Source organism: Pavona decussata, unplaced genomic scaffold (genome assembly GCF_977016875.1).
Source record: "Pavona decussata unplaced genomic scaffold, jaPavDecu1.1 SCAFFOLD_391, whole genome shotgun sequence".
In the NCBI taxonomy this organism is placed as follows: Eukaryota; Metazoa; Cnidaria; class Anthozoa; order Scleractinia; family Agariciidae; genus Pavona; species Pavona decussata.
Window position 1 is genome coordinate 837243 of NW_028145763.1, and position 26966 is coordinate 864208.

The following is a 26966-nucleotide window of genomic DNA, read 5'->3' on the forward strand; positions in this document are numbered from 1 at the left end:
TTACTCAGGCCGAACTGGAATAACTCCCCTCGGGGCCGCACATACTTGACAATAATTGTCCTGCGAAATCGCGAGGGATATTGCCTGATCATGATACCACGGCCTCGTTAGCTAAAATCAGGGGATATTCTGCAAGATTGATCAGGATAATTGTTATATTATTCAACACATTGATAACAAATCACAGTTTTATTGCAGAAAAGCTGGAGACGATCTTTATTTTGCCATTTTTCTCCACGACACACGAAATAACGTGTAACGCAGGATATCTGTTGACTACGGACAACGAATATTCGGTGCACCATGTGTAGCCATCTTTGGGCAGTGTTATCATGTGTTGTAAATGTATACAGCCGCTATACGGGTATACCCTTCTCTTCTCTTCTACCTATCTTTGCCCTTGCCGCTTTGAGACTTATATACATAATTTTGCCAGTACAAAATCTGTCAATCATTCGAGGACAGCGTTACTCGGGCAATCCTCTAAACGTTATCAATCCATCCCTTGCTGTCTCACAGACAAGTGATTTCACACCAAAGCTTCTTGATGGAAATTGATTTCTTAACTTGTCTGGGAGCGTTTTCCTTTTGATTTCTGTAATTTTTTCTTGTCTGGTCACTGCAGCGAACAGGCAAATAAATAAATAAATAAATAAATAAATAGCTCAGTGGTAGAGCATCCGAACTAGTAATTGGAAGTTCATAGGTTCGATTCCTGATATGAGCACTCGGATTTCCTTTTACCGAGTATGCCTATGTCACTCACTGAATAATACATCATTCTAAAAAAAATATTTTATTTTTCTTTGAAAGAACAATATCACATATCACTAAAGCTTCATTACAAACAAGATAGTTACATGTGGCTATGCCCATTACATTTTACTTATTACCGCTACCCCACCCGCATCATTACAAATAACAATTTGAAATAATCTTTATGTTCAGATATTGACATTGCAATTTTGCATATAAAAGTGGCCATATATCTACTGTTCTATTACGTAGAACAAAGCTTCTTAAAAGCATCAATTGTATTAATAAGCAACAGCTTAAAATAGCTTCTTTCAACATTCCGAAGTCGTCACGAGCTAAAGCTGATTTTGTCCCTAAATGACAACTACACTGACCAAACGAATAAAAAATAAGTGATTAAAAAAACCACTATTACTTCTCAACCTTTTTCTTTTCAAGCTGCATCCCTGCCCAGTTACTGCTACTGCCAGCTACTAATCTGGGTGGGAGGAGTGGGTGGGTGGGTGGGTGGGATGGGGGGGGGGGGGGCGGGGTTGCAACATCCACTATGAGGAATCCAAGGAACATTTCCATACTTTCCGGTGCAACAAGCCCCCTGATCCCCATGGGGACCCCCCCCCCCCACCACCACCCCCTTCATAAAGTCCTACGTCCCCTAATCCCGATATCTCTAGTACTGTTACGTTCCTACCATATGCAGCATAAATCTAACACTTTCGGAATCATCAAAGTTATTTACAGACTCAGACTGAAATTTCGTGGTTTGGTTTCACGGAGAAAAAAGGATAAAGAGATAACTGCCAAAGCTTATACGCAGATTTCACTCCAAAGGTGGAACTTCAATCAAATATATATATTTATGTATATCATAAAATATTTGGTTTGTAGTCAGGCATGGTAAAAAAATCGAAAGGGTTAAAAGTTGACACTGGGTTTTACACAGTATAAAATGACATTTCATTTGTTACTGCAACTTTCTTCACCGAAGAATGTAAATGACTAATGGCATCCCTGGTATTATATGAATAAAAATTAAAAATATGTTTATCGTAAGCAAATTCGCTTATGCAGCAAGCTTGTTTAGCTAAGAATGTAAATAACTAACAGCGTCCCTGGTATTATATGAATAGAAATTAAAAATATGTATATCATAAGCACATTTGCTTATGGCTTTGAAAACTATTTCAGGAGGTTTAAGTTTTTTTCTGTAATCTTCTTCAGCCAAGAATGCAAACGACTAACAGCATCCCTTGTATTATATTAATAAAAATAAAAAAAGTGTTTTTCATAAGCAAATTTGCATTTCAGTCCAAGCACGTTTTACAAAGTTAACCCAGATTTTTCACCGCTGGCAAATAAAAAAAGGATTATATATATTATAGCTATGTTCAAAAATAATGCAAACAATTTTGTCCTGTTGTTCTAAAGTTCACTGCGATTTGAGAACGCTATTTTCAAGTGTCCTAAATTATGGCATAACCCCACTTGTAATTAGCAACAAAAAGCATGAGTTATGTGCCATTTTAGTCATTCTCAATGACTAAAATTCTCAATCTATTTTATCGCACTATTAATTATAATTAAAATTAACAATTATTCCACGAGCGCGCTTTGGATATGAGATGATAGATAGGAAGTAGTCTCCTACGCAGCCGTTCTTAGTGTCGTCACGCAACGCTTCTGAGGAGCGTTGCGTTACGACATTAAGAACGGCTAGATAGGAAGGAGCGTAGCGCCGAATTGGCCATAATCATCTCATATCCAACAAGCGTGAGTTGAATAATTCTACTTTTTAAAAACAATCAAGAAATTTGCTAGATCTTTCTGGTTTCTCTTTGCAAGAACAACCAGGAGAAAAGTTAATGGTCGCTATTTCTAGGGCATGGTATTTCATATACCATGGCCGCTAAGCTAATCAAATCCCTGGAATTGCATTATACAATGATCCAGTTTTTAATAATATTCCTGAGCCCTCGGGCGTACGAAGGGTATCTACCTTTCTCTTAGGAAGGAGGAAGGTGGATTTGGTCTCAACAAATTTCAACTAAATCTAACCTAAGCTAACCACGAGTTCTGCTTGCTTGTTTCTTGAAATGACTAATTTATTTTGGAATCTAAAAACAGATGAATTAAACGAAGTTCAGACAGAGTTTTCAATCAGGCCAGGTCGAATAGAACGTTGTATATTTTCAGTTAAACCAAAGCCAGAGTGGCATATGGAAATAACCAGTAACACACTTCTCGACTTAAATTAAAATGACCCACTTATAAAGCCTATTGGTTGTCTTGAGCTATGGCCTAAGTTGAACTTCGTTTAAATAATCACTGAGCTGCAATCCTGTCCAAACGAGTTTGATTCCAAACACAATTGAAATGTAGTGCCCCTAACCTTTAACCCCGCTTCATCCGTTCACGGCTGTGTAAGAAGCAGAAACGCTTCTGACTATTTGAAAAGTTATGGACTACAACGCAATTTAGGCTCGGTGGTGGATCTACGCGAGGACGATCATGATCAGAGCCCCGGGGCCTCTCACTTTCTATGTACTTAGCTGAAGGTCTGGAGCACCACTGACATTATCTTTTTGCTGCCTCCTGACTGCGAATAACTCATAAAAAAGGTTCCGAAATTGTACATTTTCACTTCCATTTTGGACAGAATTGCAACTTTTTATCTAGCAACATGGCTTACAGCTACAGTTGTACATTAACAAACGCATATTACAATTGTGTGAACAGAAAACGTTGGTTGTCCACTGCCCACTTTATAGCATGAGGGATGTGGTATCCAATCTTCAATGACGGGTTTAAAATTTTGTTTCCTAATAGTGAAAAACAGAAAATTAAGTGATACAATGTTTGTAAAATTGACAGTTTTCCTTCTTTTCTTGAGATAGTAATCTGCGAGTGAAAATTTGCACCAAGGAAATGAAGTCTAGTCGGTTAACATCTCCGATAACAGGCACGGAAATGAAAGAACGAGTAGCAGTGTTAGTTTAAAATTCTCCTTAACGACTGTCATTCAATTTCGTATCTGCAAAGAGTCTTGTCCGCTCCAGCCAATTAAACGAGCCACTGTCTTGAAACTTTGAACATTCCGTCCCCGCAGTCCCCCGGCAGATAAGGTTCTTCAAATTCCTGCCTCCCAGAGCCAAAAGCCGTTCAAATAGACCTTTGTCACGCGGGGTCATGTTGAGTCTCGTAAGAATAAAGAGCTTTGTTTTTGCACGGCAAGCCTCACCCAGACGCGAATTCAGTGCGAGGCTTGCCGTGCAAAAACAAAGCTTTTTATTCTCCTGAGACTCAACATGGCCGCCGTTTGACAAAGGTCTATTCCCTACCCTTTAGTGCTCCAAGGCCCCTCCACGAGGCCAAAATTTCAGCTTTAATCAATCACGACTCATGCTTTGCAAACAGTAACATATTGAGACCTTCAAAAACCATTTTGAAGCCATTTTTAGAGAGCCATTCGCTAACCAAGGGGAAATTCTTCGAAATTTCAAAGCGTAAACGCTGTGCTTCTGTAATGCTAATCTGTGAGTGAAACTGTTAGTTCTTTTTCGTACCTCCCCCCTTCCTCACCGAAACGTGAAACAAAAAAGGAAGGTTTCTGGATAACTTGAAGGCGTAAGCTCGGGATGAGCCAATCACAAAGCGAAATTTCCCTGAGAGATTTACGCAACCCAAGAACGTCGTTCTTGAACTTATAATCAAAACGAAGGAACTGTCCACATGCAAGACCAACATCCTATGATACTACAAAACCTAAGACGTCCACAAAAAACAAAAAACAACAAGAAAAACTTCAGTTAAAATGCCAACAAACCTCCTCCGGGTCTTGCTTGGCGTCAGGTTCTTCATCCTTGACCTCAAAGCCCAAGTTTATGGCACCAGCGGTAGGATCGCTAGGACTGTTGTCTGATTGTTCGAAATCAGGCTTTGCGTTCTCATCACCCGTGTCTGCCGGAGCCTTTTCGTCGTCGCCTTTCTCTAGGAAATCAAACGTTTCAGGAGTGGAAGTTGCATCTGGTGTGATCTAAGAAAGTGGACATTCAAAGAGTGAAGGTAACGGAGTAATATCAAACAGAGGAACCCAACGGCTCGTTTCGTTGGAAAATCTCGAATTGAAATGACATTACCCGCCTTAGAAATTCGGATTAAATTGTGAAGAAAAACTAGAATTTTCTTTAGCGAAACGTCAGTTCAAACTTTGGCAACGATGAAAACCTAATCCGTTTTGTTTTTGGAGGGGCAAATATGTCAAAAACGTGTGAATAAAGACCAGCTAGCATTTTCGGAAAGCCAACAGCAGTTCGTAAGAGTACGTTCCCTGAAATATTCGGCAATTCAAATTCGTAGTCATAGAATTGAAAAAAAAAAATCAAACTGTGTTAGCTTACACCGGCTAAATTTACCTTTAGAAGGCCATAAAGCCCCCTGATCTAATACACAATAATTTGGAAAGAGTACAGCAACCTGCGAGAATGCGCTTGTTCGGCCCGCTGGCTTGCACCATAGTTGACAGGCCAATGAAAACAAAATTAAACACTAAAACAAGAGAATTCAGCTTGGAGCGTTTCCAACATCCATTACAAAAAAACCTTGACAAAGGACGAATACTTGAGAAGGAAGCAACATTACAAAGTTTGGCCCTTACAAGAAGAGTTAAAGATGAAGTAAATGTTGGTCTTCGTTCTCCTAAGCCTCCTTCATCCTCGGGTTCAGTTGGCTGATCTGTGCCTTCGTCTTCGGATTTGGATGGTTTTGGTGCAGCCTGTAAAAATAAATAAATAAATAAATTAATTAATTAATTAATTAATTAATTAATTAAAAAAGACACGATCATTTGATATAAGTGGGACAAACCAGGCCCAACGCAACTGACAGTCACAGACGAATACAGGTGTAGTTTTCTTTTTAGGATGAATCAGGTTTCTCCGTGATCAAAAGATGCGTACGAAATGACAAACTAACAAGGACTGATAAATCTGTGGCCTTCATATCAAAGTCACACGGTAGCTACCCTAAGGTATAAGTAAGGTAAAAAAAAAAAAGACAACAATATAGCCCTTATGCAAAAATGGCTGACATTTTTAAATATTCTTTTGTCTGCATTCAAATTAGCCTCTCTAACCTCGTTCAACTCAAGGTAAAGTATTCTCTTGATTTTCAACTCAATAACCAGGTTTTTAGGGCTAATATGAATGAAAACCATCAACGTATGTTGAGTAATAAAGTACGAAAGTAACTCCGAAGAACATCCTGCAGTAAACTATGTTAAAATGTCAGCCATTTTTGCCCAGGGTCTATGGAAATATTTTATTCATTGAAAGAGGTGTGATGTTATGTTCTAAGCCTAATGAATACATGAAAGGGGTATTTCTCAGTCAGTGCCACTGGCATACTCGGAAAAAGAAAATCCAACACTGACTGAATAAAATCCCTTTATTTCATTATTTTATTCATGATCTCAAAATACGTATTGTTGTGAAACTGCATTTAAAAGTCTCATAAAATCTCTAAGGCATCAATATTTAGATAGAGTTAAGGACGGTGCCTACTTTTGTTACTGAGCATACGTTCTGCGCATCTCGAGATACTCGGGTTTCCTATGGGTGGTGCCTACTAATACAGGGATATTTTTGCGCGCTTTAAAACTATGTGGAGAAAGCAGAACTTAGCAAGTGATTTTGGTATCCAAAAAGAAAATTGGAGGTAACCATGCATTTTTCAGAGATAATAAAGCTTCAATTTGGAAAAAAGCGCCATACATTGCTTTGTATTTTGCTGCTTTTTGGAATAATTGTTGCTTAGTTATCTCTAAAAAATGCGCGATTAGCCCCAATTTTCTTTTTGGATTTCAATAGCCGCCACTAAGATCAACTTATCCCGCATAGTGATAAACTGCGCAAAAATACTTCGCTATTAGTAGGCACCGTCCTTAAAAGAAAACTAAATCTACCTGTTAAATATAATGGCACTCGTGGAGAGAGCTTCCATTCTCTCTATTCACTACTAAGAAGAAATTTGTTGAACGTTATGTTTACGAGAAAATTAACAACGATTATCGCAGGGAAATTACTTACATCAGCCTCGGTTTCATCGGGTGGTGTTATTGGCTCTCCTTTAGAGATTTCAGGATCAGGTTTGGCCAGCGGTACTCCTCCTTCTCCAGGTTCCTCATCGGACTTGGCTAAAAAAGATTAACATGTAAAAACAAGATACAACGTACCATATGAAAGTAAGGTTCACCGGCGAGGACACTAACCTTGGTCTCCTGCATTCAAGGCAGACGTGAATCAGTGAGTGAGAGACGCCGTGATCTTAGTGATGTAATAAGAATAAGATGTACTATTTCACCCGCTTTCACTGTGGTTCGCCTGTAGAGGACCGAAGTTCGAGTCCTCGCCGGTCCAAGCGGACCATATTTTCAATCAATCAATCAATCAATCAATCAATCAATCAATCAATCAATCAATCAATCAATCAATCAATCGATCATTTGTTTATACATGAAATCCTGTCATGTCACATGGTCTTCCTAGGGGTCGTGTAAATTTAGCCTAAAATACATTAAGTTACCGCCTAACTACCTAACCTAAAGGATAAATACAATAAAAGTTTTAAAGTTAATTTGATCTGTTATATGAAAAGAACAAAGTAAGTCAACGTATAAAAGCAAGATACCGCGGTTTTCAATTGAATGTCCAAAGTAATTTCCCTTTCGCTTTGGTTTTGCTTTACTAAACGCTATATGATTGGTGCGCAAAATTCGCGCCATTTTCTCAACCAATGGGAAGCCAAACCAAAAACAATCGTGACTTGCTCGCACGCGTTTTCCAGCGCTCGACGCAGGTTACATGTATTTGCTTCGAGTTCTGATTGGCTGATTGTGTTGTTTACATCTGTTGTGATTGGCCAGAGAAATTACTTTGGTTTTGGTTTTACGACACTCAATTGAAAACCACTCTATAACGTACTATGTTTACTTATTTTGTTCCTTTCATATAACAGATCATCACTGCGATCCTATGTAAAAATATGGCTGATTCACTTCTTACAGAATATCCCCTGCTGTCGGTTTCATATTACAAAAGATTAATTTTTGAGACGATACAATTTAAAAAACCCTTACCTATAGTAAATCTACTCCACACGCAAAGTGTAACCGCTCATGAATATTAAATTAAGAGTTTAATGAAGGAAATCTGCCTTAGATTTTTTCATTGTCAAAAGTAGGAGAAAGCCTCACTTTCATAATGAGGTGCACAGCAACTCAGAAATGGCCAATTTTTTTTTAGTTTGAATTTTAAAATAACTTAGAGGCCATTTTACAGTTGTGTGCTTACTGACCTGATTGGGAGCGAGGCTGTGGGTGACTCTGTTTTGATACAAACCTCACCGCTTTTCATATGTAAATGCAACTAGTTAGCATAAGAACAGCACGATCTACATATGAAAAGCAGTGAGGTTTGTATCAACAAGGTCACCCCCAGCCTCGCTTCCAATCCAAGGCCAGGTCACTTAGCACACAACTCTAAAATGGGCTATTGTAAGTGCACTTACTTTCAGCGCCCTTTTTCCCGTCTTCATAATCCATGATTGCCGAGAGAAGCGGCACTTCATCGTGCCCTTTAGTAACAGGCTCTGATTTTTGAGTCTCTGGCGGCTGTGTATGTACCACCACTTCCTCTGGCTCTTCACTTGGTTGGACCTTCGATTCCTGCGGCTGGTTAGCGTTCCCAGATTCATCTGCAGTGACTTCGTCAAGTACGGCTGGGTTGGTAAAAATCATCTTTTTGTCTCCTCGTTCTTTGGGCAAACGGCCTTTCTGTTAACAACATTTTTAAATGTTTAAAAATGTTAAATTCAAGACAGCTGACCCTATTTTGTTGATCGTGCTTGTGTCGATTCCAAGGCGAGAGATTCAGTGTATTACATTTTGCAATCAATCAGATCAATAAATCAATCAATCAACCAATCAATCAATCAATCAATCAATCAATCAATCAATCAATCAGTACTTCAACAACTCTGAAGAGAGAATTTACCAATTCAGATTTCGCAGGATAATTGTTAAATACCAACACTGACAGTAGATGGAATACTATCCCAGCTAACATCCCGTACAGTTCTCAAACTTATTAATAATTCGTCAAACAAAAACAAAGCAAATCACTACCGTGAAGGAGGTTTAGAAATGTGGTCTTAATTATCATAAAATTTTGTGAACTTTTGCTTCGAATTTCTCCAAGAATTATCAATAGTTTGAGAAGCTATATCAAACACTCGAAAGAGGTTTTCATCCTATTTTCAAACACCTCGAAGTTGGTTAAAAAATCTCGGCTGCGCCTCGTTTTTCCAACCTACTTCTCGGTGTAGATGTTTGGAAATCGGAGGAAACACTCTTCCTCGTGTTTGATATATTTCTTACAACATGGTGCTTTCCCTTAGAGAATTTTCGAACCTTTTTCTTTCAGACTAAAACCTTCCAATGAAAAACTTTTGCCGCTTTTTGGACGTCTTATGCCAGTGATTTCGATTCGGGCCGACAATTTTCCTGGTCGCTGAAACTGCTTAAAAGAAGGAAAGGCAAAGAAACGATTTATTGATCAAAATTTTGTCCCAAAGGCGCCACAGTGAAACTACCGTAACAGCCATCAAAACGAACTGAAAAGTGCTTCGACTCAGCGAATCCGGCCCATCGATCATATTCTTTTGAAAGGCAAATATGGTGAACAACTTGAGTAAGTGTTACGAACGTTTTTGTTTGGTTGTTTCTGGCATTATTTTGCTGGGGATCTCAACGTCTCCCAAAAAAGTTCAAAGTTAAAGAATATTTCTAATTAAAAAGAATGACCACAAACTAGCTAAACCATATAGCTCTGTCACTTACAACGCAGTGTATTATGATGAGGATTACAACAATGATAGCCAGAGCGATCCCAATAGCGATGCCGATGTGTCTCTCCTCGTCACAACATTTGTCCGGATCTTCTCCGATAAGTTCGACTTTAGAAACCTACAAATAAAATATAAAATATTGCTCAATCGGGAGCCTTACCATAAAGGCGTAGTGTCACCTGTTAACTTTTGGTGTCCCTTTCAATAGCCAGAGAATATTTTTGTATTGGTCGAACTGTTAATATTGGTTTAGTTTAGTTAACAATAACCCTACTAGTGTACAGAAACTAGAATGAATTATCTTTGGCTACGTATACGTACAGCTAGGATTGAAATAGATTGCAACTTGAAAAAATTGACCAATGTTTTCAAGTTCTTCCTGTGTATTTTGGAGAAATCACTAAAGACGTATGATAGTTTATTCTTCCTTAGTGAAACCACTTAATATATGAGTGGTGAAGTAATTTTCCGTCTTTTTTATTGCCATTTGTGGATGGTTAAAACGGTTTGTGCCACCTTCCAGTTAGAAATAAGCTTGCACCAATCAGTGTAGCTAGCTTACATTCCTCATTCGACGCCATCAGTTTACATGAACTTGCTTCGAGGGTCTGCTCCGAGATCTTAGTTTGTAATTGTGTGGTTAGTTAGAGTGACCGCTTAGGTTTGGTTATAAGACTGCCAAATGAAAACCGTCACTTTCTTGATGCTGTTGTAAGAATAGACCATTTCTGAGCTACTGTAAACCTCACTATGAAAGCGAGGCGAAGTGCAAAAGTTTTCATATGAAAATTAGTTTTGTTTGCATATGAATGAAAACTAATTTGAAAAATAAAATCTTTACACTTAGCCTCGCTTGTATAATGAGGCTCATAGCAACTCGGTAATGGCCTGTTACTTACCTTTCTTTCGAACACTTTGTTCAACAGAATCATTCTTTTATTCTTCCAATGGCGATAGAGACGTTCGAAGGCTTCTATAGTGCTGTTTTTGTCAGCATCACTTGCGCCCAGTTCCTGCTCGCTTTTAGAGATGTAGAAGTCCAATACCGCCTCCCCGCTGCCGTGGTGCGAGATGTTTGAACACGGTTCGTTTGCGTTCATGAGTTTTATCCGTTTCGTTGACAAGTATTCCCACCTCCCACCGTTCACCTGGATCATTTCATGAGACAGCGATTCTTCGAAAACAGATTTCAAGGAACAGAATCTTCCCCAATTCATTTTGAACGTTATCTCAATATAGACGGCCGGCTTCCTTGGAGGCGGGGTTGGGGTAGTGCTATTTGCAAGCAGACCAGTTGTGTTTGTCGCCGTAATTAAAGGAGTGGCAGTAGGCGGTCCGGTGGGAGTAACTGACCCTCCCGTGGAGAGAGAACTTGATACTGCTGTAGACGATCCAGATGGAGACGGCATAACAGAAATTGAAGTTTGCACAGATGAAGGGGTGGACCCTGGCGTATTGCTGATGACCGGAGATGTCGATGAACCTAATGTTTCTGTAGACAATCCAGTTGAAGACAAGCTGACAGGGTTTGAAGTTGTGGTATCTTGTCCAGCAGACGTGGTCGACCCTGGCGTATTGTTGATGACTGAAGATGTCGATAAACCTAATGTTCCTGTAGACGATACAGCTGAAGGCAAGCTGACAGGGCTTGAAGTTGCGATGTCTTGTCCAGAAGACGTGGTGGACCCTGGCGTATTGTTGATGACTGAAGATGTCGATAAACCTAATGTTCCTGTAGACGATACAGCTGAAGGCAAGCTGACAGGGCTTGAAGTTGCGACGTCTTGTCCAGAAGACGTGGTGGACCCTGGCGTACCGTTGATGACTGAAGATGTCGATGCAGCCTCAGGAGTCAAAGCTTGAGATGAATCTGTAGAGTTTGAAGTTGGGATGCTTTGTCCAGAAGACGTGGTGGGCACTTGTGTAGCGATGCCTGAAGATGACGGTTGAACCGGAGTAGTTGAAGTTTGAGATGTGGAAGAAGACCCTGATGTAGAAAACGGGATATCAGCATGATTGAAGATTGTGCACAAGGTAATCCCTTGCCGCGGCTACCGAGACTTTTCATTGTCTAATTAATGGTACTATAGCATAACATTTACCAAGTATTCACCCGCAGGCAAAGTAAATATTGGCGAATATTCCCGAGTACGAAGTCGAGGGGAATATTCACAAATATTATCAGAGAAAAACGAAGAACCGACCGAAAAATAACATGGTAATTCTATTTGTTTTCTTTCAATTTTATATCACGCGCCAATGAACAAAGACGCGCAGTCTGGCGATTGAATGATCAATCGATAACCTGCACATATCTCAAGCAGAATGTCATTATTCTTCTCTGCCATTTCAGTGAGACGAAGCATTGTCTTCTTCAGTGAATGTTGGTTTACTCTGCCCCGTTTACCAAAATAGATGGAGATGAACCAGCTTGTTTGGAGGATCAAGGATCACGCGTCTCGAACTGCCGTCATCTTGGTTTATAAAGGTGAGCACAACTTGGGGAGGGTGTCAAAGTACTGATTCAAGGTACAGGACCACCATCGGTAGTTTAGACACCCCCCCCTCCCAGGTTGAGCTCGCCTTCACATGAAGATTGCGGGAGTTCTATCGAAAGGTACGAGTCGTGTAAATCCCCCGGAAAAATAGGGGACTATGAACAGTCTTGTGATAAAGAGTGTTCGTCCCCAAACAGATTGGTATCACTCGAAAGTTCTTCAGAAATCTGCGGACGACACTCGACACTGTTCGGCTAATGAGAGGGACACCACTGATACGATAAAAAATAGCAAAAAGCACGGGCGAATGAAACGTTAACTGAGATCCGTCATAATTAACTGATAGCTGAGAAATGGGTTAAATTTGAACTGATAGCTGAGAATCCAGCATCCCCATGCAGACTAGAATGCTAGCAGTCTCTGTTTTGCTCGATAATCCGCAGGGAACCCAAAAAAATGAGCGAGCAAGGCAAAAGAGAGACTGCTTGTAGTCTACATGCATACCCTCTATAATGCGAAACGGTTCGAAAGGTACGTAGCGACATATCTTAAAGGGTAAACCAAAGGTAGCAGAAATTACGGCGCAAATGTTGCAGTTACCCACAGCAAAAAAGAAGGCTTTGGCTTATTTTTGAAGTACGTATGAAAAAGGGTGTTTTTTTTTTCTTTTGGAATGTGAAAAGGTAAGAGGTTAAAATTTAAGAGCAGAGCCTCCCGATATGACATCTTTTGAAGCAAATTCCCCAGGCTATAAACTTTCGACACCCTTTTTGTCTTCCGTAACAACAAGGAATTTTTTGCAGCCTTCGTTCCTCCGGTGCTCTGTTAATGAAACATCCTCTTATCAGGTCACTGAGAGCCACTCTTCGCGGTTATCGATCGTTTGGAGTAACTGCAAAAAATTGTGGAATACGCTTCCAGTTTCCATTAGGACATGCGAAACTTTCAACGTCTCAAGGATACCGTTCGATATTTTTAGCCTTTTATCGGTTTGAAATTAGTCTTAATTCCATCCGTTTTCACTAGTTTTTTTTAATGAATTTTAGTACCATGTTGTCATATTATGGTGTGTAAAGTAAATTTCCGTACAACTGCCGCTTACCTCTATCTAGGAAGATGAGTACTTGTATTAACAGAGCAGTCCATTTAACCACGTTCTTTCCTTCGCATTTTCGCGTATTCATGATGGGAATTCTCTGCAACAACAACAACAACAACAATAATGATGATGATGATGATGATGATGATGATGATAATGATGAAACCAGATAATGAAATACAATGTAAAGCCTAAATAGTTCCGTGATCACTTGCAAACGGATATTCAGAATGTTGCAAGTAAATGTGTAGATGAAGACATGAATCAAATTTTGCAACTGCTGTTCCATCTTAATTATGCAGATGTGCTGTAGTAGCATGTACGTTCACTTTGTCTTCAAGACAACCGGAGAAATATAAATGTCCTTTAACATATTTGAGACTCGTACGCAGATTTTGAAGGTGGGCTAACTAAAACGACATAAACAGGAAAAAAAACTTTTTCAACAACAACAAAAAAATGTTAAAATTAAATAGTGTTTAATAAAGAATTGTATTTGATTGAGTAACCACCATGTCCAGCGTTTTGGGGAGTTCGATTCCACGTTATTAAAATCTGACTTATTGGGTAACGCAGTTTCAGAGTTTTGATTGGTTTAGCGGCCATGGTATAAGGGCCATTATACCACACCCCACAAATATCGTAAGAGTATGCGTAAGGGGTAAAAGAAAATATGACTAAATCAGCAAGATTTACAGAGTCTTTGTGGTTGTTTAAAAAAAATATATATATATATTCCACTAGCGCTTGTTAAAATCAGATGATTATAGCCATTTCCGCACTGCGCGCCTCGTTAGCTATCTATCATCTTGTATCCAAAACTCTCGTCCTTGCTCCGAGAGGGTTTTACTCCGGCTACTCCGATTTTCCCCTCTCCTCAAAAACTAACATTTCCAAATTTCAATTCGGTCTGGAGAGTGTCTCCATACTGTAAAGCGCATTAATTTGATGATCTCGCCATGGAATTACGCGCAATAAAAAATTACAAATTTATCAGTTCACTGTAAGACAACATAAAAACGTCTGAGCCCACCGTGATTTGGCCAGCGCTGTGTGCAAGTAAAAACGTCCAAGAGAATGTGTTTAAAGGGTTCCTTGGTTTACAGGGTGGGGCAGGGGTGGGGCATTCGAAGAGAAAAGTCTCTTATACGATCAAATGGAACTCCTTTGGACCCTGTATCAGATCACCCCGAGGGGGGCTTATAAACCTTTTTCCAGAAAGTTAGCCCTTATTTTCTCGCTCATTGGTAACGCAAAAGTTGAGGCGGGAAAAAATTTAGGAAGTAGGGAGGGGTGGGAGAAGGGAAGATGAAAAGGTACTTTCTCTTCTACTTTCTCCCCCCTCCACCCAATTTTTAGCGCTTGCCATGTCTGAAGCTTAAAACGCTAACAAAAACGAAAGCGATTGCTATACCGGCTGAAAAGTGGATTATCTTCGCCTCCGGAAATCGGAATGACTTAAATTGTCTGAACATTAAATGTTTTCCTCACTGTATACGCAGAAATCATAATCAATTTTCTTTTATGGCAGCAAATCAATAGTTCTCCAATTGAGAGGCGCTTAAAATGTTTACCTCTGAGGCATAGCTGTCACTATTTTTTCCTAATCGCCCATAAGCAGATCATTGACTAACAGAATTACTGTAAGTTGTTTAAAACGAAGTAATCGCTGGTATGACGAGAAGCATATGACCTGGAGATATTGAGTAATCCAGGACTGACCAAATGAGTCACCCCTAGGGACACAAGCTTAAAGACTGCGAAGAAAATACGCAAGAAACGTGACTTTGGCCTGAGTATATTTGGAGAATGCACTTGCAGTTGTTCTTGTATTCTTTGTCATTTACTAGCTTCTCAAGCAGATTCGAAGCGATCTCGGCGAACGCGAATAAGGGTAAGTTGACTTAGTCAACTTACCCTTGTTCGCGTTCGCCGAGATCGCTTCGAATCTGCTTGAGAAGCTAGCAAATGACAAAGAATACAAGAACAACTGTAAGTGCATTACTGACAAAACAACGTTAATTTCCACCATATTTTATACAAATCCGAATCATTCCCATACAAATCCTTTCAATTCAAACCGTTGAAGCAAAAGACTTGCCTGACAGCATATTTGGATCGAAGACTCATTTATTTGAAATTGCTTATTCTAAATAGTTCTATACTTTGGTGTATTGCTTAGCTTTTTGTTCACAGTATTATACATTCCACGAATTAGACCATAACTTCGATTTCAGCTGTTATTTTACTATCATGCTTGCTTTTGTGAATATTGGACTTAGTTTGGTTTTATTGTGACACTCTTTCTTTTTTATAAGAATTTATCGAGGCTGAAATTTGTGAAATTTTAAGAATATTTTAAGAATAAACCTGACGCTGAAATTGTGAAAAGAATAAATTCGTGCGTTGAAAATCTGTAAATACAATACAATGATGGTTTTACTTAACTGTATAAAAAAAGTATTCCTTTCTCTAAACGGCAAAACTAGCCAACAAACGAAACACTCTTCACTAGCGATAGCCAAATGTTCTTTGATGAGCGGTACATGTCATGTATTTGTGCAGTACAAAATATGTACAATGCATACAAATTACAAAAGACATGAACTAAACCGCAAAATTTTTCATGATAAATTCTTTCCTTTTTTTAATAACAAAACTAAGAAACTTAAGAATATTACAAGAATATTTTCACCCTAAAATCGGCATTAAAATAGGAATATTCAGCCTCGGCCGGAAAAACAATATTTTTATAAAAAAGAAAGAGTGTATAACTAGTATTGTAATTGTGACGCGCATTTGAAGGGGGAGGGGAGGGGAGAGAGGGTAAGAGAATGGAAGCTTTTGGAAGTTCGCATCTCACACAAAGACTTCAAGACAAATATAGCCACTATTTTGAATGTGACCATTAAAACGTGCAGCTGGGTTATTTTTAGACTTGCAAGATGAGTTTTGGATATGATATATACAGCTATTTCAATTAACATTGTCGGATAAAAATCAAGCTAAAAGACGAGACCGCAATGTTTTATGGGATTATTTTTTATGAATAATTTCATCAAAATCATCCCTGCACGTGCAGGTCATTGTACTGCTAATTACAACCCATTCTTTTCTCCAGGCATGACTGATTTTGATCAATTTATTCATAAAAATCCCACGTAAACTTTCGGTCTTGTCTTTTAGCTTCATGCTTTGAACCGACAACGTTAATTGAAATAGCTGTATACACGAGGAAGTGTGTTTCATCCGACTTCCACGCAACATTTGTCTGTATAGCGAACTAACCGTGAACTGCTCTAAAAATAGCTCGCGGGAAAAAATACAGGGAAATGTATGGAAAGTTCAAAACACGACTGGACGCTTTCTGTCACAGCTACATCCCTCCAATTTTTTTCTTAAAATCCTTTTCCTAGTGCCAAAAGTTTCCAACTCATGAATTTTTCAGAAGCGATGTTTTATGAAAATTATTTGACATGGGATTTCCATACAAACACTGTTATTTCGAGCCTGTTTGCCTACTCGTCAAAATGGCGTCGAAAACCGTGATAAGGCCTTTTAAGATCACATTCCTTTGTTTTCTATTCATGAATCATTAATGAGTTTGAGAACAGTTTTCGTTTTCAAACACAAACGCTCCAGGGTTCAGTTGGGACGCACCATTTTAATTTTGAGGAGGGGGGAGTGGGAAGGAGGTGGCAACTTCAAGAGGGCGCTTCCTGAACAGCTTTTGTTGTGGACTAAACATCCATATCTTCACAGCGTGTATCTTACAAAAATGTAGAAGAAAATTTATACAAAGCTATAACAACGAAAACAATAATTACGCAACCTCCTCTACTTTCCTTCCTTGAAATTAAAATGTTCCGTCCCTAACAAGAAACATTCAATACGGCGCGACGACATCTATCTCACCAACCAAATATGATAAACATTTCGCATTCTCGGTCACAAGGTCAAGTTTAATACTACATACCGAAGTTGAAAAGGCAACGAAAAGCAAGTTCAAAATATGCCTAGCTTCCCCGCAAACTGGAGCTCAAACTTTCACTTTGCTTGCATTGTCGTGTTGACTAGGAAGGGAAGTTGAAGTGGGCATTGAAAATCCAGTTGCGCATGAATAAGGACAGTTAAAACCTTTGGTAAATACAACGACCAAAGGTCTCCGTGCGAATATTAAAGATGGTCGCTTAACGCTTGTACAATTCAGTCAAACCATGAATGGGCAAGTATATCACGGGACGGTGAAAGATTTAACCCTACCAACAAATTCGGTTTTTACTTGTTCGTTCGTTGAATGCACACAACATAATGTAAAGCAGCCATCCAGAAAGAAACGCCATCATTTCCTTGAGATTCCTTGCACAATGCGCATACAAATCAAATGTCCGCGAGGCTTATCTCAAACAAATGGCTTTTAAACCGTGCAATATCAATCAAGCTATGATATCAACAGTAACTTCTTCCGATTCTTACCTTTTATACTATGGGCAAACGGCCGGTGTGAAAACTTCTCTCACTTGTAATCTCAGCCCCACTACAAAGCGTGGCTCACGCGAACAAAATAGCGGGCTGGCCGTATCCGCTGAACAGGCGGAAACTTGATATTCAACACAGGAAAAAGCCAACTAAATTCACACAGGAAGTCACGAAACAAACTTGGTATAAACTGACAAATTGTCAATCTCAGCGCTTCAAAACCGCAGCTCGATTGCCAAAATATATTCCGTGGAACTTTGATAGTGTCGAGCTCGATATCTCTTGTATCTGTTTGATCGTAAGGAATGAATGCTTTCGTTATTCTTGTTCCTCGTACCGGAAAGGCCCAATTTCGTAACCGTAGTAACAGCTTATAAGTAACGCAAAGTAATGATATATTCATCCCGGGTGAATTGGGGTGGTTATATAAGGTTTTGATACTTCGTTAAGGTGGAAACCTTGAGTGAACCGCAAATAGCTTTACATATCTTTAACCAAATGATTTGACTTTTGTTTTATTTACAAACTTTCACAACAAATCAACTTTTTAAGGAATGTACCCAGGCAATGACTGAAACCGGCAAGCAGAGGCGGCCAGGCAAATTACAGGGGCACCCAACGACAATTTTCTCTCAGATCCTTTGAAACGTTAATATTTTAGGCGATCTGGAGTGGCTTTAAAGCTCTATAGGTTCATTTTAGGCAGCGCTATAATATTTTTTATCTGTTCGGTCATGCTAGGGGAACTTGAGTCTTTTCGAAAATTAGTAGGGCATTTTTGTCCATTTCCCGAAAACCTTAGGTCTTATTTCCTTTCCGAACTAAAATCTTAGCTGACCTTTTTTCGGTACCCGAAACAACATTTTTATCTATCCGAAAACACTAGGCCTTACATTTCCCATATCACGAAAGTTCGTGGTGAAAATTCCCTTTAGAAAATTGTAGGGGATTAAGGGCCTTCCGAACAGATAATTTACCGAAACGATCCGTTGGGTGCCCCTGAAATTATATACTTTAACCTGATTAAATGGATATATAATACAATTTACGAGTTTTTATGGACTCAGTAAGCCGTACTGAATATAAGCCATTTTGATTTATATATACCATGTTCAAGAAATAGGGGCCATTACTGGACTCTTCTCAATTTACCAAAATGAGATGACGAGGGGTTTCTTTAGCAATATTTCTTGGGCGTTTTTCACTTGCGACAATGATAGCAATACCGGCGTATTCAAGTCCGGCGCGCTCGTTGAATAATTGCTAATGATTATGTAATAGATCCGTGTATTGTTACAAATATTTCCGATTAACTGCTACTTACTGTAAACATTAAAAGCAAAACAAAAAAATTTGCCTTTTTTTTCTTTTAGACTGATCAGTAACAAAATGTCCCCCTTTCAAACCACCCACGGAGAGAGAACTGATCATCATTTTCAGGCAAAATCAAAATCTTCTCAAGATTTACCGGTTATGAACGTGACATCAGACACAACCTGGGCTCGGTTAAGCATATTAAGACAAGTGTGAGTTTTCTTTCTTTAACCCTGACAAATGTACCTGTGAAGCGAGCACCTCAGCGTTTCGTTGCAGGGCCTCTCTCTCCTTCCTCCTTCCTCCTTCCTCATTCTTAGTGAATTTACATAAAGCCGAGTGTCGGGATCAGCACGATTTCGCGTTTCGGCAAATCGTCCTCCCAAGAAAAAGAGTTTGGTGAATGAGGCCGCTTCAGCTAAAGCTTCAGCTTAAACTAATCGTAAAAGTGTTAAGTGGGCTGTGAACATTTTTGCCGAATGGCAGCCGAGTTAAGAGAGGTTAAAGTTGCGGTTTTGGACAGACTGTGGTGGACTTGAAGCCGTGAGGACAGATATTGCTGAAATGGACGCTCTGTCGCTGAGCCATAATGGTTGCCCAAACTGGAGGTAGCTACAATATTCGGAGAAAGTTCCTCCCAACACTGTTTTTGGCATTATCATTGACGGAATAGTATAGTATGTTGCTGTCTTACAGTAATGAGTAAAGGGGTAATTGCCAGGGACCCACTCACATATTTTAATGACGGGGGTCCGAAGGATTTTTTTGGGTCTGACATTTTGGCCAAAAGGAATTTTTTTGGGTCTATGAAAGACGCCCGGATTTTTTTGGGTCGCGGAAACAACACAGGGATTTTTTTGGGTATTGTATTTTTCATCAGCTCAAATCAACAATAACATAAGTGCAATTTACTGCTTGTGTGGTATTACGGGATATTTCTGAGATTGTAATCTATTTGAAAAGTAATTACCGACAGAAGATAGGATGAAGAGACACTATAACAGTCATGTGAACTTTTTGTATTTGTTTTTGTATAGTTTTGTTTTTGACCAAAACCAAAGTTGAAGTTGGCATGTTTTAGCTTTCCAGAAGATAGATAATAAAATTTGCTAATGCATAAACACTCAGGGATTTTTTTGGGTATGCTAAAAAAAGTAGGGATGTTTTTGGGTAGACAAATTCTGAAGTTGGGATCTTTTTGGGTATAAAATATGAACCTCTGTCGGACCCCCCCCCCCCCCCTCCCTCCCCCCCGTCATTAAAATAGGTGAGTGGGGTCCCTGGGGGTAATTGGTACGCCGTTAATTGGTATTAAAAATTCAATTGCCGGAGTTGATCAGCGTCTTGAGCAGTTTTTGAACTTAAGGTGGGGCTTTACCTGAATTTGAGTGAAATTTGAAGAGGTTTTAAGAATGGATAAAAGAAAGAAAATGATTTTTGGAACACTAACAGACAGTCGATAACCACGCAAGAGCACCCCTAACTTGGTTTCCGTCTATTAATTATTAACTACAAATTCTAATTTTAAAACTTCACTTAATCTTCAACATTTCTTATTTCTTTTAATTTTACCAATCCTTCAACAAAAATTATTTTCTTCCAAATATACCTAAAAATCACCCAAAAATTCATAAAACACCCCAAATCATTGCTTTGTGTTATGAATGGAGGGTTTTTGTGTTGCTTGAAATGCAAACAAGATATTTCCATTTGACCGATTTTAAGCGGCGTGAAAACGGCTTTCAGGTGTACCCCCACCATAATCAGTGACCAAATGGGCGTGGCCTTATAGGGTCATCAGCTAACGAATAATTAATAAGTTTGAGAATTGCATTTCTCGCGCACAGGCGACCACAACTAGAACTAGCCACGATTTGAGCTCTGATCGAAACCGTTGGGCCGGGCCAGTTTTGAACTCGTTCCTCATGGCAAGTTGTGGATTTTTAAATATGCAAACAGGCTTGGCACTTTGCATCTGTGATAAGCCTCTGATCTTTCGATTCTGTTGAAGCTTCTAATCGCAATGGAAGGTCACGCAATTACTGCATGTGACACTCCCAAAACTGTAAAAGGTGCCGGTGGGACGGAAGGAAGGAGTGTTGATTATGGGCGATAACCGGCCTAGACGAAGTATTAGGTTACGACATCAAAGAGAGACGAAATTACGATAGCGTCTCAGTTATTAAATTTAATCCCGGTCTGTCAATCAAAACAGATAAAGTTGACATTTTTTTCATTTTCGATTTGAAAACTTCAGTCATTGATGCCGAAATGAATTCATTTTCAAATCATCAATTTCAGAATCGGTCGATTCATCATTGCTGTACCGTGTATGATAAACTATGAAAAAAATGTGATCATGATCATCACTTCTGATTATCGAGTTTTAATCGTTTTAATCTCACTAAAGGAAGCCCAGTTATCTCGACCTTGTCATGTCACGGTATACCGCATTTTGCTAGACACGATTTGAGGGGCAGGGGGGAGGATTTACATTCTTGTGAGACATGGTCTCAGGCCTAGCGGCTTTTTGTGGTTTCTACAAACAAAAACAAAATGAAAACCTGGGATCAGGCGACGGAAACCTTGATCGGGGGGGAGAAGGGGGTTGGGCCGGAGGGAACAACACAGAACAAGACAAGATCACGGAGATGTTATAGCAGAATCATCTTTCTTTAACTTTCTAGAAAAATTGTAACAAAAAACCGAGCTCACCAATCTGGTGATTGTTCAGTATGGCCTCCATTGATCTGCATGCGATGGGCAAAATCAGGCAAAATCCAATGCGCTTGTCACTTTGTAATGTAAAAGGCCTTTTTACGTTCTAAAAATACCGAGGCAATCATAAGGTATTGGTAGCCTGATGCAGATGTTTTGAACCAGGCTTACAAGAATTTTAGAAACGAAGCTCAAAATATGTAAAATGCCTTAGACTGCTTGCAGTCCGTTTCTCTCTCGAAGTTTGTGTATGTGGTAACACGCATCGAAAAATTGGGAAGAGGAGGATTGGGACCAGACGAGAGGGAAAGAATCGTCTTGCCCCAATCCCTTCTCGTTCATACTCCTATTGTGGATTGATCAACCCCAGATGGATCTCGAGAGAAAAGGGGATCTGCAAACAGTCTAAACTGATGCCTAATCTGGCTCCGTCAGTTTTTTAAATGAAATGACTGCAAAATGTAACTATGATCTTGGAGGAAATTCCAATTGGTTCTTGATCTTGATTGTCTAAACCGTAACATTTACTGATTTGGATTTAATATAGAGCAGGGGGCTATAGCTAAAGCTGCACTGTAAGTCGTTGTTGCGTTTACGAAATTACATCACAAAACACCCGATCAGCGGTCTACTGTTACAGACTAAACTCAGACTCAGACGGTATTCAGCGCACAACCTCGTTCCCAGAGTCTCTCCTCTTTCACTTCTGGGACGTGAAGAGGAGAGACCCTGGGAACGAGGCTGTTCAGCGCATGCTTAAAACGGTTAAAGGTTTTCGATATTCTCTTGATTTGTATTAAGCTGCCATGCCGAAATGACAAGAAACAAACTTAGCATCTAAAAAGAAACCTCAGGAAGTTTGTCACTGCCAGCTGAAGCTTTTTAAATCCTCGGATTTGGTTGTTCTTCATAACGTTGCAAACCACACTCCTTATTGTTCCTGTTTTGAAGCTCCAAATCCGAAGAACAGTTCGTCAGTTGAGCTTAAACAACTCCTCGTCTACAACATGGGTGATCCCTGCCAATGTAAATACAAAAAGTTGAAAAACAAAATTTAGTGAAGCTTATTGGCTCGAATAAAAGCCCTCTATATATAAGCTTGTGAACCCTGTTAAAACGACCACCTTCGGGCCGCGAAAATGCGGTCGTTATAATAACGGGGTGGTCGGATTAACGAGGTTGTAATACTAAGGAAATGACTGGAATTTCAATTCGCTTGGGGCACAAAAATGTGGTTGTAATAACGAGGCGGTCGTAAGGCGGGGTTCCACTGTACATATTTAAAATTTTTAAAATAGAGCAACTTTAAGATAACAAGCTAGTAACAAAACTTGATGTCGCTTACCAAATATTCATCGTCGTATGCCATGTTGTGAGCGGTTTTACCGTTGTAACTCTCCTCCCGTCTCTCAAATCCGTTCCTCCTGTCAAACTCGTTCCTCCTGTCAAACCCATTCCTCCTGTCAATCTCGTCTCGTGAATCTAACTCATCCCTTGGATGAAAGTCATAAGCTGGTGGGGGCTCATGGTCAACCGTCGTAATTGTGGGCTCGGACGGTTCGGTGTGGTTAACACGAAGTGGAATGTTAGTTACAGGAACACCGTGAGGACGTTCAGTCTTTGTTTTTCTTTTCAAGTTCTGGAATTAAAATTGTTTGAATCCAAGTTAAGCTAGTTGAAATTAAATTGGCAGGTCTGGTACAAAAGGCACTTTTTTCTTCCATAAACTCCGTCAAGATTAAAAGAAAACCAAAACAAAGTATAACAAAAAGCGAGAAAATCGGAAGTCAGAGCAGTTTTCAATTGAGTGTGGAAAGTTTTTTTCGCATTCACTTTAATTTTTACTCCACTACACTTATTGATTGATTAAAATTATATTCGTGGCACTTTCTCAGCCAATAAGAAGTAAGACCCAAATCACTGGGTCGTGACTTGTTTGCACGAGTTTTCCGCGTGTATGACGTCATTTTCTTCCTTGCTTCGTGTTCTGATTGTTTCATGTGTTGTTTACGTTTGTTCTGATTGGTCAGCGTGAGAACTTTGGTTTTGGTTTTTTATGACAATTAATTGAAAACCGCTCGATAATGTTATTATTAATTAATAGTTTTAATTAATAATAATTAATGATATTATTAATTTATTTACAATAATAATGTCAACAATTTTAATAGAAAACTGCAGATTCTCACCACACATAAGGAGATACCGGCAATGAGAAATGCGACTATTAGTCCAATAGCAATTCCAATTCCCACTCTTGTTGACTCGGACATGCCTTCTGAAATGACCGGCTTGTCCTTCCCCAGGATCTCTACCTTGTCCACCTGTTGAAACGAAACTGCTGTTAGATAAAACTCTTAACACAAACCGGGAAAGCTGGTTTTCAACTGATTCTGCATGTCAAAAAAATTTTTCTTAGCAACCACCTCTACTAAGGCAGTACATCACCATGGAAAAAAAATTCAGGTGACCTCGCCGCTTAGAAAAGTTCGATTGTATCAGTTCCGTAAACAAACGTCGTTTGCAATATACCAAAACTGTTCGTCCCTTAATAATGAGAGAATGAAATTTGTTTGCCAGTGCAAACATACTTGAAACATCATCGAATGTAATCACTGTGGGAAGATTGATCCTCGGAAACCTGAGATGATCGAAAAGGTTCTAATTACTACTGGAAATTAGAAACGTGATGCATGCCCCGGTCAATACCTCAGGAGGGGGGATTGTTACTTTCACAGAATGACTCCTTACTCAATAGCTAAGAAAACTATCAGTTTGATGGTTTTCAAATCAAAGTTAAGTGACATTGTTTGTTTCTTAATATTCTGCAAAATGATCGGAACTTTACAACTTGTTTTTCAAATGTGAGTTTGGTTCAAGTGATTAACTTGGAAGTGAAATATGCAGTGGCGGAACTGCGGGGGGAGGGGAGGGGGGCAAGTCTCCGGGCCCCTTCCCTACCCCAAGGACCAAAACCGAAGAGAAGCATTTCGAGCGTTCGAAAGGGCCCAAGGGCCCAATCCCCCCCCCCCCCCCCCCTTCCTCCTTACTTAGCTGAAGAGCTGGATCCGCCATTGTTATTAACCTCAAAACCCCACCTTTCCTATGAAAATAGGGTCCAAGAGAGCCATCTTCTTGTTTTTCCAGTAATCATACAGTCTTCTATAAGCAAGAATCGTGATATTCCTGTCAACGTCACCAACTCCCAGGTCCAGTTCGGCACTTTTTGAGACAAAGAACTTCAGAATAGCATCTTCTTCGCTTTCTTTATCTTGGCAGTTTGTCTTAGCATTCATGAAGCGAATTCTGCTGGGTTTGACATCATAGGGATATAGGACCTTCGTCTCGAAAAGCTCTTTGGCCAGTTTCTTTGCAAAGAAGTCGATAAAGTTGCATAATCTGTGCCATTCCATGTCCCACGACACTTGGACATAAACGCCAGGCTCCTGCGCCAAGAAGCACTCTGCGAGTAAAATGGTAAATCGGGAAGAAATGTTGCAGTTTCAGTAATTAAGTAGTGAATGGGAAATGAAAGCAAAATAATGAATGGACCAGAATTAATTAATCATGAGAAGAACTGCACTTACCCAAAGAGGAGATAATAATCACAAATAATGCCAAGTGTTTCATCTTAACCCTGGCGCTAAAAACTAAACAAACAAAGTTGATAACGGAAACAAGATTAATAAAAAAGCAACTGCACGACCTTGGCAACTTAGTCAGTCAGTTAGTCAGCTAGCCAGCCAGCCATTCATGTCAGTCAGGCGGGCAGGAAGTTAGCCAGCCAATTAGGCGTTTAGTCTTATATACAGTAGATGAGGGAATAGTTCGACAGTAGCAGCTTGTCCTTCGTCAGCTAATCAGTCATTTAGAGTCGTTTTTGAACGGGTCGTTTGTGTTGGTCGATCAGACAAACAGCCTCAGTCAGTCAGTCAGTCAGTCAGTCAGTCAGTCAGTCAGTCAATCAGCCAGCAAGTCAGCTATCAGTCAGTCAGTCAGTCAGTCAGTCAGTCAATCAGCCAGTTAGCCATTGGGCTAGTCAGTCAGTCAGTCAGTCAGTCAGTCAGTCAGTCAGTCAGTCAGTCAGTCAGTCAGTCAGTCAATCAGCCAGCCAGCCAGCCAGCCAGCCAGTCAGTCAGCCAATCAGTCAGTTCTTCATTCAGTCAGTCAGTCAATCAGCCAGCCAGCCAGCCAGCCAGTCAGTCAGCCAATCAGTCAGTTCTTCATTCAGTCAGTCAGTCAATCAGACAGCCAGCCAGCCAGTCAGTCAGTCAGTCAGTCAGTCAGTCAGTCAGTCAGTCAGCCAGCAAGTTAATCAGTTAGTCAGTTCGCAATCGAAAATTTATCGTTATTATAGCTCCCTCGCTTTGAAGTTGGGGTCGTCACGCAACGCTTTGGAGAAGCGTTGCGTGACGACCCTTATTAACTGCTGTGCAGGAGACTAGATTCCCTGCGCACCTGGCTTGTTTTTAGGGCTAGAAGAATCGTTTTTCTGATGTTTGTTCTTTTGTTCTATCGACCAATAATGTGAGACATTGCAAACGGTGCAAGTTGCCTCCATACAAAAGCGTCTTGGAGAATTACTTAGTGCCACACCCGACCGCACATCATAGCTCACACATGACATGGCGGTAAACGCATGCATGACGCCTTTAGTTTGCTGTTGTTTATTTGCAAATCCATATAACCTAATAATAAATGCGGTGTATCAAGTAAAACTGTTGGGATACTAAAGATTTCAGATATACCAAGAGAGGATAAGCGATGTTTCACTACATAAGCGAAGTTTCGAATATCAGTTTACACTGAATCGTCTTCTCTCCTAAATACTATACTACTGTCTGTTGTTAATTGGCGAATATTAAAAGACCTATTAACAGGATCCAATCTACTGAATCCAGGCCGTACAAAGCAGTAAGGCTGCTATCGAACTCGCCTGAGTATTTTGGAATAATAGCGACTTTAAAAAAATCATTTTTAATACCGGATGCAGAGGATTGATGAAACTGCAACATCAAAATTTTAATACGGTCAGCGAGAAAGTCAGAAAGTTTTTAAACACTCTGTTAAATAGCACAAGGTACTGAAATCCTTAACTTACCTTAACTTTCATATGCGTTTAACACATGTGTTTGCGAGGGAATCAAGGTACAAACCACCTCAGAAACGAACGCAAACTCAGTTTTGAACCCGCGACCCGA

The 26966-nt window shown here is 39.8% G+C and overlaps 2 protein-coding genes across 3 annotated transcripts; both read right to left on the reverse strand.

Annotated features, from left to right (window-relative positions):
• Nucleotides 1-785: 785 nt before the first annotated feature.
• LOC146451253 (uncharacterized) lies at nucleotides 786-18050 on the reverse strand. Its single transcript, XM_085099235.1, has 9 exons — nucleotides 17731-18050; nucleotides 13258-13351; nucleotides 10557-11644; nucleotides 9650-9775; nucleotides 8320-8584; nucleotides 6840-6946; nucleotides 5411-5527; nucleotides 4580-4789; nucleotides 786-3575 (listed from the first exon to the last, which is right to left on the reverse strand). The coding sequence occupies exons 2-9, from the start codon at nucleotides 13337-13339 to the stop codon at nucleotides 3561-3563; spliced, it is 2010 nt and encodes a 669-aa protein (XP_084955361.1). The 5' UTR covers nucleotides 13340-13351; nucleotides 17731-18050; the 3' UTR covers nucleotides 786-3560.
• Nucleotides 18051-21697: 3647 nt separating this feature from the next.
• On the reverse strand, nucleotides 21698-26966 carry LOC146451254 (uncharacterized). 2 transcript variants are annotated; one of them, XM_085099309.1, is made up of 6 exons: nucleotides 26867-26966; nucleotides 25353-25408; nucleotides 24864-25228; nucleotides 23955-24089; nucleotides 23111-23404; nucleotides 21698-22783 (listed from the first exon to the last, which is right to left on the reverse strand). In XM_085099309.1, exons 2-6 carry the CDS (start codon nucleotides 25393-25395, stop codon nucleotides 22766-22768), a joined length of 855 nt encoding a protein of 284 aa, XP_084955435.1. In that variant the 5' UTR covers nucleotides 25396-25408; nucleotides 26867-26966; the 3' UTR covers nucleotides 21698-22765. The 2 variants fall into 2 exon arrangements, with proteins under 2 accessions (XP_084955435.1, XP_084955436.1); XM_085099310.1 differs by lacking the exon at nucleotides 26867-26966 and having other exon boundaries at nucleotides 25353-25415.